Source organism: Triplophysa rosa, linkage group LG4 (assembly GCF_024868665.1).
Source record: "Triplophysa rosa linkage group LG4, Trosa_1v2, whole genome shotgun sequence".
Lineage (NCBI taxonomy): Eukaryota > Metazoa > Chordata > Actinopteri > Cypriniformes > Nemacheilidae > Triplophysa > Triplophysa rosa.
Genome location: NC_079893.1, coordinates 25,986,214 through 26,002,084, shown reverse-complemented (window position 1 = coordinate 26,002,084; position 15,871 = coordinate 25,986,214). Strand labels below are relative to the sequence as shown.

At 39.4% G+C, this 15,871-nt stretch overlaps 1 protein-coding gene across 2 annotated transcripts in view; it reads left to right on the top strand.

Annotated features, from left to right (window-relative positions):
• Window positions 1-15,148, top strand: part of abca1a (ATP-binding cassette, sub-family A (ABC1), member 1A) — a 28,747-nt gene extending 13,599 nt beyond the window's left edge. The window contains exons 13-50 of one of the 2 annotated variants that reach the window (XM_057331257.1): window positions 505-710; window positions 838-1,014; window positions 1,212-1,434; window positions 1,664-1,885; window positions 1,963-2,167; window positions 2,257-2,370; window positions 2,733-2,904; window positions 2,992-3,123; window positions 3,236-3,375; window positions 3,456-3,593; window positions 3,676-3,908; window positions 4,029-4,101; window positions 4,279-4,481; window positions 4,575-4,623; window positions 4,734-4,838; window positions 5,513-5,661; window positions 5,765-5,889; window positions 6,165-6,263; window positions 6,462-6,648; window positions 6,757-6,851; window positions 6,940-6,972; window positions 7,069-7,174; window positions 7,279-7,353; window positions 8,151-8,320; window positions 8,400-8,577; window positions 8,734-8,849; window positions 9,007-9,151; window positions 9,264-9,387; window positions 9,725-9,854; window positions 9,956-10,076; window positions 10,206-10,268; window positions 10,350-10,456; window positions 10,578-10,719; window positions 10,807-10,941; window positions 11,523-11,626; window positions 11,726-11,818; window positions 12,124-12,367; window positions 13,593-15,148. In XM_057331257.1, the coding sequence (XP_057187240.1) occupies window positions 505-710; window positions 838-1,014; window positions 1,212-1,434; window positions 1,664-1,885; window positions 1,963-2,167; window positions 2,257-2,370; window positions 2,733-2,904; window positions 2,992-3,123; window positions 3,236-3,375; window positions 3,456-3,593; window positions 3,676-3,908; window positions 4,029-4,101; window positions 4,279-4,481; window positions 4,575-4,623; window positions 4,734-4,838; window positions 5,513-5,661; window positions 5,765-5,889; window positions 6,165-6,263; window positions 6,462-6,648; window positions 6,757-6,851; window positions 6,940-6,972; window positions 7,069-7,174; window positions 7,279-7,353; window positions 8,151-8,320; window positions 8,400-8,577; window positions 8,734-8,849; window positions 9,007-9,151; window positions 9,264-9,387; window positions 9,725-9,854; window positions 9,956-10,076; window positions 10,206-10,268; window positions 10,350-10,456; window positions 10,578-10,719; window positions 10,807-10,941; window positions 11,523-11,626; window positions 11,726-11,818; window positions 12,124-12,367; window positions 13,593-13,733 (5,274 nt within the window). In that variant the 3' untranslated portion in view covers window positions 13,734-15,148. Of the gene's footprint in view, window positions 1-504; window positions 711-837; window positions 1,015-1,211; window positions 1,435-1,663; window positions 1,886-1,962; window positions 2,168-2,256; window positions 2,371-2,732; window positions 2,905-2,991; window positions 3,124-3,235; window positions 3,376-3,455; window positions 3,594-3,675; window positions 3,909-4,028; window positions 4,102-4,278; window positions 4,482-4,574; window positions 4,624-4,733; window positions 4,839-5,512; window positions 5,662-5,764; window positions 5,890-6,164; window positions 6,264-6,458; window positions 6,649-6,756; window positions 6,852-6,939; window positions 6,973-7,068; window positions 7,175-7,278; window positions 7,354-8,150; window positions 8,321-8,399; window positions 8,578-8,733; window positions 8,850-9,006; window positions 9,152-9,263; window positions 9,388-9,724; window positions 9,855-9,955; window positions 10,077-10,205; window positions 10,269-10,349; window positions 10,457-10,577; window positions 10,720-10,806; window positions 10,942-11,522; window positions 11,627-11,725; window positions 11,819-12,123; window positions 12,368-13,592 lie in introns of both variants that reach the window. The other variant, XM_057331256.1, reaches the window with a different exon arrangement.
• Window positions 15,149-15,871: the final 723 nt, after the last annotated feature.

Genomic DNA, 15,871 nt, shown 5'->3' with positions numbered 1-15,871 from the left:
AAGTTTATCCCTTTCAAGTATATTCATTTACTTTTTTTTTTAGGTATTTTTACTTAAAAATTAGACACAAATTCAAGAAATTTTGGCAGTGTTGGTTTGCATATTACATGAGTATTAGGTCAAAATTGTATTTTCTCAGTTAGACCGTTATCTCTAGTCTGCCTGGATGCTACAACCATACAAACGGGCAACTTCTGTGCTAATCTGTGCTAATCAATTTAATGCGTCCAAGAACCAAGCTAAATCATTTTGTTTCTCCTTTTTTTTAACTGCCCGTCTTTGTATTTTTCTTGGTCATTGTGCCACTGCATCAGACAGTGAATCAACTTTCAGTTCTCTAATAAATGACAGTAATGAATCAGTCACGCTGCTCGAGAAGGTCATGTCCGTCCAAAACTCAGCTTCAATGCTGTGATATAATCACCTAATTTGTATTAAAATCAAAGTGCTCTGTAAATTCTGGCTCTGCGTGCTGTTTTCTAATAATCCCTGTCTTTACTGAAGTGTGTGAACCTGGATAAGCTGGAGCCGGTGGCCAATGAAGAACGCTTGGTAAATAAATCCATGCGTCTGTTGGACAACCGCAAGTTCTGGGCTGGAATCGTGTTTCCTGATATGCAGTTGAACACATCTGAACTGCCACCAAACGTCAACTATAAGATACGAATGGACATTGATAATGTGGAGCGCACCAACAAGATCAAGGACGGGTGTGATACTTTATTTTTGCTGTTCTTGTCATTTTTGGTATTCATCCTGAAAACAATAAAAGTTTTCACAACTTAAACCAAACCATCCAGCCTAGCCAGCGAGAGCTAACGGTTGTGTTTGTTTTAGATACTGGGACCCTGGTCCTCGTGCTGACCCGTTTGAAGATCTGCGCTACATCTGGGGCGGATTCTCCTACCTGCAGGACGTTATTGAGCACGGTATCATCAGAGCGCTGACGGGCAGCAAAGAGAAAATTGGAGTTTACATTCAACAGATGCCTTATCCCTGCTATGTGGACGACATGTAAGACACGTCTATTTAGTGATACTTTTTGATAGTTCATTTTAAATCTTTTTTTTGTATTATGTATCTGATTTTTCCACTCAGCCTTAAAATACTTAAAAATATTGTCTATGTTGGCAACCACTGTTTTAAAACAGCGCCTTAGCCTTAAATAATTTTTTGTAAAGGTCTAATCCGTCCTGTCCTCTTTGCCGTAGGTTCCTGCAGGTCATGAGTCGCTCAATGCCTCTGTTCATGACTTTAGCCTGGATGTACTCGGTAGCGATCATCATCAAAGGTGTTGTTTACGAGAAAGAAGCCCGTCTGAAAGAGACCATGAGGATTATGGGTCTAGATAATGGAATCTTGTGGCTGAGCTGGTTTATAAGTAGTCTGATACCATTGCTCATCAGCGCCGCCCTACTGGTTGTCATCCTAAAGGTGTGTATCAACATATTCTTTCTTAAAGGAACAGTTCACCCCAAAGTAAAAATTCTGTCATCATTTACTCACCCCCAAATCTGTATAAATTTCTTTGTTCCGATGAACACAGGAAATATATTTGGAAAAACGCTTGTGACCAAGATATGAAAGAGCAATGCAATATTGCACATTCTCTGTTAAAATATATCTCTAACAAACATGTGTACATTTCTTTGTTTTTCTTCAGATGGGCAATCTACTGCCTTACAGTGACCCAGGCGTCGTTTACTTGTTCCTGACTTCCTTCGCTATTGTGACCATCATGCAGTGTTTCCTCATCAGCACGCTTTTCTCTCGCGCTAACCTCGCGGCTGCCTGCGGAGGCATCATATACTTCACCCTCTACCTGCCTTATGTGCTGTGCGTGGCCTGGCAGGATTACGTGGGCTTTGGGGCTAAAGTGGTTGTGGTGAGAGTGGCTACTGTGAATGTATTTTTGCACCCGCTGCCGAACAAACATTCAACTATTAACATTCTGTTCCGCAGAGCCTCCTGTCCCCCGTTGCGTTTGGCTATGGGTGCGAGTACTTCGCTCTCTTCGAGGAACAGGGTGTAGGCATACAGTGGAGTAACCTGCTCTCCAGCCCCCTGGAGGAAGACAACTACAGTCTCACCACATCCATCTCTCTCATGCTGTTTGACGCTGTGCTGTACGGCATCATGACCTGGTACATTGAAGCCGTGTTCCCGGGTGAGCATTCAGAAACTCTGTAGAGTGTTACTCAGATGTTGGAAAGCTGTGAGATGGTTTTTGATGGTGTGAAAATGTAACTCTTGCAGGCCAGTATGGCATCCCACGTCCGTGGTACTTCCCATTCACAAAGTCATACTGGTGTGGGGAGAAGTGTGGCTGGACGACATCAGTATCCAACAACAAGAAAGAAAATGCTGAAGGTATAGAAACAAAAAATATAAAATGTACATTACAAAATATAACGTAATATATATAAATAACCCTCTGAAGTGTGCAGCTTTGTTTGCTGCGTTGACGTTTTCCAGTGATACATGAAGTTAGGTCAGGACATATTGACTAGACCCTCCCCCTTTTAAAACAACCAATTGCATTTAATATACCTTACAGACTTTAGAATGATGTCATAAAAATGACTAATAATCCATATTGGTGGAGAAAGGAGACGTTCTGAATGTCTTCTAAATATCATTAATGTCAATGTCAGAGCCAGAAAAGCTTATATTTTGATTTCATGGGGACTTTTAAGAATTGTGTGCAAATATGTTTGATATGTTTTTTCTAGCCAAATGTATTGAAGAGGAGCCATCTCACCTGGTTCCCGGTGTTTACATCGAGAACCTAGGTAAGGTCTATAGTAACGGGAAACTGGCGGTGGATGGTTTGACTCTGGGCTTTTATGAAGGCCAGATCACCTCCTTCCTGGGTCACAACGGTGCTGGAAAAACCACAACCATGTACGGCATCTTTACATTCTTTTCTATCTGATGTTATTGGTTTCAGGTTCAAAATTATATGTTAAATATTTCTTGAATTTTTATTAGGTCTATTCTCACTGGTCTGTTCCCACCCACCTCGGGCACAGCTTACATCATGGGCAAAGACATCCGCTCCGATCTAAACACTATTCGGCAGAACCTGGGCGTGTGTCCGCAGCATAACGTCCTGTTTAGCATGTGAGTCACCTCCAGAAACAGCATTTGAACCCATGGTGGATTTTAAAAGCTACATGTTTTGGTATGCGCTTAGCTTGGATCTAAAATCAGAACGATTCTCAATGTCTTCCAGGCTCACCGTAGAGGAACACATCTGGTTCTACGCTCGCCTGAAGGGTTTGCCTGAGGAGAAGGTGAAAGCAGAGATGGAGCAGATTGTGATGGATCTCGGCCTGCCTCATAAGCGCAAGTGTCGCACCAGTCAGCTGTCAGGTATGCTAATGTCAATAAAGAAAATAACGCAAATTGAAATGTAGTGTCTGGTTTTCTAAGTCTGTGATGATTTGCTATAGGTGGAATGCAGAGAAAGCTGTCCGTCGCCCTGGCGTTTGTTGGAGGTTCAAAGGTCGTGATACTAGACGAACCCACCGCTGGAGTGGATCCTTATTCTCGCCGAGGCATCTGGGACCTTCTGCTAAAATATCGTCAAGGTAGACAGAGCTTGTTGAATCAAACATTCCTGCATTGGTTTGAATTAAAACGTCAATTAAGGCCAAGTGTCGATTTGTTTAGCTCGCACGATCATCCTCTCAACGCACCACATGGACGAAGCCGATATCTTGGGAGATCGCATTGCCATCATCTCCCATGGAAAGCTCTGCTGTGTGGGTTCCTCGCTGTTCCTCAAGACCCAGCTGGGTACGGGATACTACCTGACGCTGGTGAAGAAAGACTTCGATCTCTCCGCGAGCTCTTGTCGAACATCCAGCAGCACCGTGTCTTATTTCAAAGGAAGTCTTAAGAAGGTGTAAATCCTTGTAGAGATGCATTATGGGTTAGAGGGTTGGCTTGGTGACATTTTTCAACCCCGTGTTTCCTATTCAAACATTGTATCATTTACCCATTGACTTTTATTCTTTCTGTAGGAGGACAGCGTGTCTGATAGCAGTTCTGATGCTGGACTGGGCAGCGACCACGAAAGTGAAACGACCACAATAGGTACAAACATCTCGAAACACAAAGCCTCTTTGGTCGGAGTCTCCTAACAAGTCAAAAATTGGTTCAAAACTTAGTAAAGCGTGTTCCTCAACCATGCATAAAAAGGTAAACATTGTGCCCATGATGGCTGTGTAGACAGACCAAGTCATGCATGTCTTTTTGAAACTCCTGTTCCAGATATCTCCCTGATCTCTAACGTGATTTTCAAGCACGTTCCCACAGCCAGAATGGTTGAAGATCTGGGTCATGAGATCACTTACGTTCTGCCCTACAAGTACGCTAAAGCCGGAGGGTTTGTGGAGCTTTTCCACGAGATCGACGATCGACTCACCGACCTCGGCATTTCAAGCTACGGCATCTCTGATACGACTCTGGAAGAGGTGATGGATTATTAACATTTTAAAGTTCAGTCCATTTCTTACAATAGAAATGATTGTATTTATTTATTTATGTTCGTTTTTACGTTTGAGCAGATTTTCCTCAAAGTCGCAGAGGACAACGGGGTGGATGCTGAAATGTCAGGTAAAATCCAACACCGTTCAATCATTGTGTTCAATACTTTAAGAAATACTTTCTTGTACTGTCAGTAGGGAACCTGTGAGTTACAAAGTCTCCTCTTGTGTTGTTAACAGATGGAATTCTACCCACACGGAGAAATCGTCGACATGCTTTTGGTGACCATCAGAGCTGTCTGAAGCCCTTCACTGAAGATGAATTTGATTTCAATGACTCAGAAGGTGATCCAGATACTTATTCTACTCATTCTTCATCCATTCCACTTCTTGGTTTATTTCATTCTCAAGTATTTCAAGTTCATGTGTAGAGAATAGAGTAATACGTTTTTCTTGCATCCACGGCCATCTAACGATTAATCGCATGCAGAATAAAAGTTTGTGTTTACATAATACATGTACTGTATGTCTGTGTACTGTGCATATTAATTTTGTATTTATAAGCAAATCAACTTTTGTATGTATAAACATACTGTATAAACTTTTGTATTTATAAACACTTAAAACACATACACATACATGTATACATATTTATATGTACATGTATTTATTTTTATTTACCAGTAATTTAAATTATAAATAATAGTTTATATTTTTCCTAAATAAATGCATGTATGTGTATATTTTCATGAATACAAAATCAATATGCACAGTACACAATCATATTACGTAAACACAAACTTTTATTCTGGATGTGATTAATCGTTTGACAGCCCTACTTGCATCACACATTTTGAATTCACATTTCAACAGAGGCTGTTTGATAGAGTAGAATGTATAGAATGAAATATAGATCAAATTACTAAAAATAATCTTTTTTTGTTTTAAACTTTAGTTCAAATGTAAATAGCTTGTATAAAATATGTAAAGATCTAACTGGAGTAAATGTGCACATGCAGAATCGCGTGAGACAGACTGGTTGGGCGGAGCTGATGGTAAAGGCTCGTACCAGGTGAAAGGCTGGAGTCTGAAGAGACAACAGTTCGTGGCTTTGCTCTGGAAGCGCTTCCTCTACGCCCGACGTTCCCGCAAAGGTTTCTTTGCTCAGGTACGACCTTCCCTTCTCTTTACACAATCACAGATTGATTAAACATCTCACCTACAGTGGATCATCGCAAGTCTCTAACTCTTTTTGTTTGTGCTGGTTTTAGATTGTTCTGCCTGCTGTTTTCGTGTGCATTGCCCTGGTCTTCAGTCTCATTGTACCTCCATTTGGAAAGTATCCAAGCCTCGCTCTGAAACCCAGCATGTATGATGAGCAGTTCACCTTTGTCAGGTACCCACTACCAGCCACGCACCCTGTGCTTTAAAATAATAGTTCACCCAAAGAAGAAAATTCCATCATCATTTACTTCTTTCTTTTGCAGAACACAAAATAAGATATTTTTAAGAATGTTGGCACCGGCACCCCATTCACTTGCATTGTTTTGTGTCCATATAATAGAAGTGTATGTATGGGTGCCTCAAAATATATTATTTTGTGTTCTGCGGAAGAAAGAAAGTCATACAGGTTTGGAATGACAAGAGGGTCATTTTCATCTTTTTCCATAGCAATGATGCACCTCAAGACGGACATACGAACAGGTTACTTGAAGCACTGATGGACAATACGGCTCACAATGAAAAATGCTCAGACAAGCAGAAATCAACGTGAGTTCTGACCTTTTCACATACACAAACTGCTGTAGTGCAAATGATAAATAGTTAGAATTTACATTTATAACATACATTTATAGAAAGTGAATTTACTGATACACACTTAATGATTTTTGTGGGTTTTAAAAACTGTTGAAGTTCAGTTTGATTACAATTTTAATGTTTGTTTGATTTTTTTATGTGAAACAGTAGCAAGTCATGTTCGGCTGGGGATGCAGAATGGATGACTGCAGAGGTTCCAGAAAGCATTCAGGATATGTTTCTGGAGGGAAACTGGAGCATGGAAAACCCGTCACCTTTTTGTGAGTGCAGCTGTGAAGGACGGAAAAGGATGCTTCCGGAATGTCCGCCAGGAGCGGGGGGTCTGCCCCCACCTCAGGTACACACAGCCATCGAATATCGTACCATATTACTTCAATGTAGCATTATTCTGTATTTCAGCATTATGCTTGCAAAAATGTGATGCGCTTAATTTTATTTTCCTCAGATTCAAGTCACCAGTTCTGAAACCTTACAGAATCTGACAGGCAGAAATATTTCAGATTACTTGGTGAAGACGTACGCTCAGATTATCGGCAAAAGGTGTGTTGAATAAATCCACAAAGGACATTTTTACCTTATTCCTTTTCATTCTTGTACCAGTTCTATAACTGTTGTTTTCTCTCTTCAGCTTGAAGAACAAACTCTGGGTCAACGAATTCAGGTACGCATGCCACTTTTTAAGATTATAACAACAATCATTTAAACTATACATTTGAAGAAGTCATCTTAAAATGATTTCTAACTGGCTGGTCTACAGGTATGGTGGATTCTCATTGGGTGCTAGAAGCTCACAGGCCCTCCCGCCTGGCAATGAGATCAATGATGCCATCACTCACATTCGTAAACGCTTCAGTCTTAAAACGGTATGTCACCTTACATTTGATCGACAGCTACTCAACAGAGATCAATGTGACTGCCCAGTGTTTGGACTTTTGGCATGTGTTAAACCCAGTTTTGATGCCCATAGGGCGCTGCAGCTGATCGCTTTCTGAAAGGCCTGTCAACATTTATCCGAGGACTTGACACCAAGAACAACGTAAAGGTGTGTACACTTTTTGTCCAAGCTGGTAAATAAAGAACTTGTTACCACTCGGTTGCTTTATTGCAGAAATGTGTGAGTAATCCGTCAACAGAGTGTTTACTGTACAGCTTTAATTATTTTCCCACTGGAAAATCAGCTAAAGTTCCATTATATAATTTTTTATATAACCCTGTATTTTAATGTTGTTTATTTAATTCATTAATAATGTTTTATTATTGCTTTTCCCTTTATAATAATGTACTTTATATATGAAGGATATATTTAAATGTATTTAAATATTTATGATTTATATTTTTTAGTTGAATAATAGAATTTTAGTTATTCTTATATGTCAGTCTTATATATTTACATATTTATGATTTTTAATTTGAATAATAGAACTTTAATTATCTCATGATTTGAATTTATTTTTTGTACAGTTTTCTGATTTTTATGTTGAATTATATTATAGAATTAGACATTGTTATATCAGAATGTCTTATATATATTTACATACTTATTTCATAATTTTAATTAAATGATTGTACTTTTTTCAGATTTATATGTTGAATTATATTGTAGAATTATACATTGTCATACCAGAATGTTTTATACTGTATATATTTACTCGTTATTGAATTCTTTAAAAAAAAAAATAGACGTTTAAGTATTCTCATGATTTTTATTTCTTTTTTTATTTTTATTCAATTTATTATTATTATTTTTTTTAAATAATAATAATACTGTAAATATACAGTATATAGATTTTTAATAGATTAGCATGAACACCATTATAACTTTGTCTTCTTGTTGTATAGATCTGGTTCAATAACAAGGGCTGGCACAGTATCGGAGCGTTCCTCAACGTCATGAACAATGCCGTCCTGCGCTCTAATCTCCCCGCCGGCCCCGAGCGCTCCAAATTCAGCATCAATGCGTTCAACCACCCGCTCAATCTGACCAAAGAGCAGCTCTCGCAGGTGGCCCTGTAAGTCACAACAAAACCAATATACTCTCATGTACCGATGCGATCTCCATTTCTGACCTTTGACCCCATCCACCTCCAGAATGACAACCTCAGTGGACGTCCTGGTGTCCATCTGCGTCATCTTCGCCATGTCCTTCGTCCCGGCCAGTTTTGTGGTGTTCCTCATTCAAGAGAGAGTGAATAAAGCAAAACACATGCAGTTTATCAGCGGAGTGCAGCCTTTTCTCTACTGGCTGGCCAACTTTGTCTGGGATATGGTAAGTGCGTGCTAAACCTGTTAAGTTGAACTTCTTCAACAGCTTGTCAACACTGATTCTTATAGAGATTGTATTAAAACAATGAAATACTCTATATAGATGTGCATCTGTGGTCTATTTAAGCATCTTTTGACTAATTTTGTCTTTTTCCTCTAGTGCAACTACATTGTCCCAGCAACGTTGGTCATCATCATCTTCGTCTGTTTCCAGCAGGAGGCTTACGTGTCCTCCACCAACCTCCCTGTTCTCGCTCTACTGCTGTTGCTCTATGGGTAAGTCCCAAAGTACTATAGTACTATATATACAGTACTATACTATGGTATAGTGCTATATGTGATTTTAACACATATGATCTCCAAAAGTGTGTCAATAGTATGAAAGCATTGAGCATAGATACATCCAAAAACAAAATGTGTTGTGACCTTCTAGGTGGTCCATAACCCCCCTGATGTACCCAGCATCATTCTTCTTTAAGATTCCCAGCACGGCATATGTGGTTTTGACAAGCATTAACATCCTCATTGGGATAAACGGCAGCGTGTCCACGTTTGTCCTGGAGCTGTTTGGCAGCAATGTAAGTCAAATTCTGCTACTGGAGATAAGACTTGATTCATATGATGAAAGACAGCTACAAATAGCTCGGAAAGTCCCTGAATGACCTCTTGTTGTTTCTCCTATTTGTTTAGGAGATTGGCGGCATCAACAACATCTTGAAGAATGTGTTCTTGATCTTCCCTCACTTCTGTCTGGGCAGAGGTCTCATCGACATGGTGAAGAATCAAGCCATGGCTGATGCTCTGGAGAGATTCGGTGCGTACCGTTTTTTAGATCATTTAGAGTTTATTTTGGCAAGCGGTCAAAGTGGTATTGTGGACTTGCACTGGATGGTTTCCAGGAACATGCATTAGAATTACAGTTGCTCAAACATGTTTACCTCTAAACAAAATACTTTTCTGAGAAAGACACCAGGAGCAAATTAGGCTAAACCTTATTTAGGCACCCATGACACGAAAGGCAGGAAGCACTGCGTGTATCCTTCGTGAAGGAGACAATCCCATAATGCATTGCGACAGGTTGTTAATTTTAAATGTAATTCATTCAATATGAAACACTATGTCTTCTAACACAGCCTTTTTGATTGTTTCAGGCGAGAATCGGTTCCGTTCTCCTCTGGCGTGGGACATGGTGGGCAAGAATCTCTTTGCCATGGCTGTAGAAGGCTTGGTTTTCTTCTGTATCACCGTCCTCATCCAATACCGTTTCTGCATCAAGGCCAGGTGATGACCCAACATGACCTTTCATCGTTTCAAATGGGAAAAAATCAAATGAATCAAAATGCAATGTTACAAAATAAATAATACATGTTTTGGTTTAATAGGTCAGTTAGCTCTAAGCTGCAGCCAATAGGAGAGGAGGATGAAGATGTGGCCAGAGAGAGGCAAAGGATTCTGGGAGGAGGCGGACAGACGGATATTCTCGAGATCAAGCAGCTCACAAAGGTGCGTGAAATTTGATTAGCATCTAACACGCATCTCTGTATAGATGAACAGATTTTAAATAGTAAGAATTGCACGTTTCTAAATATTGAGTTGTTTTTTAGTTTTATAGTAATGTTGTTGTTCCTGCAGGTGTATAAGAGGAAACAGAAACCAGCTGTAGACCGACTGTGCGTGGGCATCCCACCAGGAGAGGTGAGCACACTTCTTGTTACTTTATATCTTGGGATATACTGATGGTGATTATGATTTTAATGGTGAGATTTGCTTCATCAGTGTTTTGGTTTGCTCGGTGTGAACGGAGCTGGAAAGACGAGCACGTTCAAGATGCTCACCGGAGATGCTGTAATCACTAGCGGAGAGGCCTACTTGGCAGGCAAGAGGTACAACAACAGCATACATTTAAGACTAACACCATGCTTATGTTGTGTACTACCGTATCCAGTGTCTTCAAAATCAGGTTATGTTTCTTGAACCTTGACCAACTTTATGTTGTTTCTGAAGCGTGTTGACAGAAATCAATGAAGTCCATCAGAAGATGGGATATTGTCCACAGTTTGATGCCATCAATGACCTGCTAACCGGCCGGGAACATCTGGAGTTTTACGCCATTCTGAGGGGCATCCCGGAGAAAGAAGTGTGCGAGGTCCGTTGTGTGCAAAACTCTAACCACATTATTTTATCGAAAGTCGTAATCGAGTCATCTGATTGGTTGGTTGTTTGTTTGTCGCAGGTGGCAGACTGGGGTATTCGTAAACTGGGGCTAATGAAATATGTCGACAAAGAAGCGGGAAGCTATAGTGGAGGAAACATGAGAAAACTCTCCACCGCCATGGCACTCATTGGAGGCCCACCTGTAGTTTTCCTGGTTAGTGTGCGACTCATAAACTTTGTAACATTTCGTAACCAGTGATTCAGTGATTTTATGCAAAAGGCAAACGTTAAAATATTGTGCATAGCTAGAATAGCAAAACGAATGGTCTTATTAATATGCAGAGTTGATGCACAAAATGAATTCAGTTTTCATGACAGTCATACTAAAACACAAAACCACCAACGTTTTCGTGCTTTCATCCTTTTAAAATACTCCAAAATCGCTGCAAATGGACGTATTTGAGTCACCTCGATTTCATGAAAAGAGCATTCATTCCAATTTAGTTCAGAGCTGTTGTGTAACAGTCCTCAGATCGACTGCTCGGCAGACCTCTTTTTCAAAAGCAACACCCACAAATGCTCTTTGTTTTTAATGCGCCATAAAGTGTTTCAATCTCTGAAAATCAGGTTGCACAGGCCAGTTAAAGCGAAGCAGCGCAAGGCTGCACAATTCGACTGTATGTCAGTCTGAATCGAGGAGTATGATAACTCTCCTTCCTCTGTTTATGGTGTTCTGCTTGTGTTTTCTGCTGAATCTGTGGGCCACGGTTAACTTGGCTGTCGCTGTGGTTACAGGACGAACCCACCACTGGGATGGACCCCAAAGCCCGACGGGCGCTGTGGAACTGCATCCTCAGCATCATTAAAGAGGGACGCTCGGTTGTTCTGACATCGCACAGGTGAGACAGAGAAATTCAACCTCTTTCTATCCTAAACAACATGCATAATACGACACAGCAACAAATGCTAAATTTGTGTCGTTTCATGTTAATCTGCAGTATGGAGGAGTGTGAAGCTCTCTGCACTCGTATGGCCATTATGGTCAACGGCAGGTTCCGCTGTCTGGGCAGCGTGCAGCACTTAAAGAACAGGTAGGAATGCAAACCAAACACTTCCATATAAGCTATAAATTCATGAGGTGCATCCTGGGAGACTTTCAAAGGTCTTCCTATAGTATAGTGTGCTGAATTTTGTTGTCATCTGTTTTTCCTTTACTATTTACTCCAACTCACCAATTAAAAAAAAAAAGGATTTATTAAGTATGTATTTAACAAAGTCTTATAGTCTATTATATTTCAAAGCGTGATATACCTAAAACGAACACATGTGTATTAAAGAAATATTGAGCGTATACAGTAAGAGCAGTATTCTGAAAGGCCTTTGTCCTCTGCACCAGGTTCGGTGACGGGTACACCATCATCTTGCGGGTGGCAGGTTCCGATCCGCAGCTGGAGCCGGTGATGGAGTTTATTGAGCGGAAGCTGCCGGGCAGCACCCTGAAGGAGAAACACAGAAACATGCTGCAGTACCAGCTGCCATCCTCCCTCACCTCCCTCGCCCGCATCTTCAGCATTCTCTCTAAGAACAAAGAGCAGCTCCACATCGAGGACTACTCCGTCTCACAGACCACCTTAGACCGAGTAAGAACCCCTGCTAGGATTGGTTTCAATTCTGTTTGCAATTTCAGTTCAGTTGGTTCCACAACAGTATTGTTATTGATTCAAACTATTATGAATACAAAACAAGTATTTTTTTACCTAAGAAAGGAGTTTGTGATAGAGCAAAGCATAATAAACTAGAACTGTGCACTAAAATGCTAAGAGACCGAACAATAAAATGAAATTAGAAAATAACTTTTTTTAGTATTTTAAATCATGTTAAACAACAAACAGTTCATTTTTCGAAAAAGTATTGTGTGTAATCATAGAGACTTTATAAGGAATAATCATTTTAAAACACAAATTGTCTGTAGTTCCAAAAATGAACTAAACTAAAAATGTACTCATGTTACAAAATTAAACAAACAAAAAAACAGACATTTTATAAAATTTTAAAACTAATGAAGCTTTAATAACCCTGCCCTGCAAAATATATATTTACTATCGCAATTAATCGCATCCAGAATAAAAGTTTGTGTTTACATAACATATGTCTATGTACTGTGCATATTAATTTTGTATTCATAAATACAAACACATACACAAGTAATACATATTTAGGAAATATTTACATGTATTTATTTATATTTACCACCCTTACAGAAAAGACACACGAAATTCACATGTGCAAAAAACACATGTGATCACATGTGAAATGTGTGTTTTTGGAACATTTTAGTGTGAATTCCATGTGAATTCCCATGTGAAACCCATGGGATAACATGTAAAAACCCATGGGATAACATGTGTGACATGTCTCCACATGTGATCACATGTTCTTCACGTCACCACATGTTGCACATGTCATCCCATGGGTTTTTACATGTTATCCTATGTGTTTCACATGGGAATTCACATCGAATTCACACCAAAATGTTCCAAAAACACACATTTCACATGTGTTTTTTGCACATGTTAAACACATGTTGTATACATGTGATCACATGCGAAAAACATGTAAAAAACGTGTGAAATTCATGTGTCTTTTCTGTAAGGGCAATAATTGAAATTATATATAAATGTTTATTAATATTTAGATTTTTCTGAAATATATGCATGGATGTGTATGTGTTAATAAATACAAAATTATTATGCACAGTACACAGATATATATTATGTAAACACAAACTTTTATTCTGGATGCGATTAATCGCGATTAATCTTTTGACAGCCCTAATATTTACCTTATATTTGTTAATTTTTTCAGGTGTTTGTTAATTTTGCCAAGGACCAAAGTGACGAGGACCACCTGAAAGACATTTCTGTTAACAAAGGCGATACCGTGGTGGACATTTCCCAGCTGAAGGCTTTCCTTATAGACGAGAAGGCCATAGAGACTGTCGTGTGATCCACTGCGACCTCCATTCAATGGATAAAAAAACCTTCTTTCTTGGACTAGCGTGGGTTTTTTTTGTACTATTTTTTTGTTCATTTCAGGTGAGTGTGTGCCTGCACGAGGGCGACGGACCTTAAACACACTACTGAAAGTTACCAATGCAAATCAATGCAAAAAGAAGAATCGAAATCGAGTCAAATATACTGAGGACGCTGAGCCTGGCGCTCACCGCTGAGGGTGAAACTTGAAGCCGTTCGCTCCACTGGCGTTGAACGTTCGATTGAAGAGACCATTCGAAAATATCAACCAGACACTGCCAAACCAGATGTCTAAATAAGGGCCGACGTTCATCTCTTCCCTTAACGCTGGCTTTAAACTTTCGTTGATCATTTGTACTTTATTTGTACTTTATTTTCAGATATGCATTTAAATCTATAATCAGATGATATTTTGAAGACGTGCAATGTTTCATTATTGTGTTTGAAAGTGTTGTGCCTTGAATCAACACTCCAGACTAAAAAAGATGCCAGCCATTACTGTATGCGAAGCGATGCCAAAAGCGTTTTTACCTGAACAGATGGCTGTTCCTCAAGCACACACTGTCCTCTGAACGGCGGTATTTACATCTACTGTGCTAGCTAGTTTTTTACATAGTGAAGTTTGGAAGTTTATTGCATGCTTTACATGGATTCCGTGTTTAGGATACCAATGTGAGCTAAAGCATGTGTTCTGTCCAGTTGCAAGAGCCATTACAGCTTTGTCATTCTGAAGTATTTTTATGTGAGTATAAACAGGTGGTCGCTGTTCAATGTGTGAACTCATGTGTTTAATGGGATTTCACTGGGAGATTCATGGTTGTTTCATAAAGGTATTCAGATGTAGACCAAGAAAACAAAACTTGCAGGAGAGGTACTGTACAGAAACAAAATGTCTGTGCCATCTTTTTATAGAAAATACATTCATGGGTCTAGTACAGGAGTAATAACTCAGGATGTGCCTCCTTATTCTGTTAAAGCTTAGATTGAATTGTTACGTTAGTAATACCACACAACCACTTTTTCCACAGCCATTTTGACTCGACACGGCACCTTTATTATCCGTGAAGTGACCAAAAGCAACGAGGTGCTACATACAGATTGTTTTCCAAATCCATGAGGTGCTCTTTAGTCAAACACCCCCCAAAAATCAAGCAACAATCCCTGCTGCACATCAGATGACTTGGAAGAAAAAAATAGTATTGTCTTTGGTCCAAAACTGAAGCACTTTATAATATTCAATGGTCTTGACATTGACACTTTGAAAAGACAATAATGTGTTTAACAAAAGATTGCTAGGCATTAATATTACATGTCCCACCATGGCCATTATTTTCTGTGTTACAATGTATGTGTTTACAATTTAAATATTAAAAACGTTATTTCAGTCAATCTTGTGTCCTTTCCTCTTCGTTAAAAGTGAAGCGTGCTACTTTTGCGCCTCTAGCGGCGCGAACGTGAATTGCAATTTAACTTGAAAGGGAACTTAAGTGAAAGGCATGTTCAAAAAAACATTTTTTATGGAAACTGGAAACTCATTTCCCAACTATTTCAATTTTTTTATTTTATGCTAGAGACGTCATAATTTCTACTGGTAGATAAACATTGTAGTAACTGAATATGTGTTCAGTTATGTGTAAAGGTCATTTAAATTTGTCATTGACTTTATACAAGATACTCCGTGTCCGTGTCCGTTTCTCTTTAATCTTTTATGACAGGAACAGACGGAACAGTTCATTTAACACAAGCAAAGCTAAATGGAGATGCAAAGCATGCGCTCTACCACTGAGCTACATCCGCACAAATACACTGCGCGATTATTACCGTTAAGGGGCGATCAATTAAAGGAACAGTTCACCGACAAATAAAAATTCTATCGTCATTTACTCACCCTCAACTTTTTCCAAATCTGTACATTGATGAACACAGAGAAAGATATAAGGAAGAATGCTTATAACCAAACAGTTCTTGGCCACTATTTAGTACCAGATACAGATTTTTTTTGTAAACTGTCCCTTTAATTGATCGCGGTTGAGCAGTAATAAACGCAATGGGAGCACGGTGGGCGAAGTAGCTCAGTGGTAGAGCGCATTTATGAGGCTTTAGCTTTAGCTT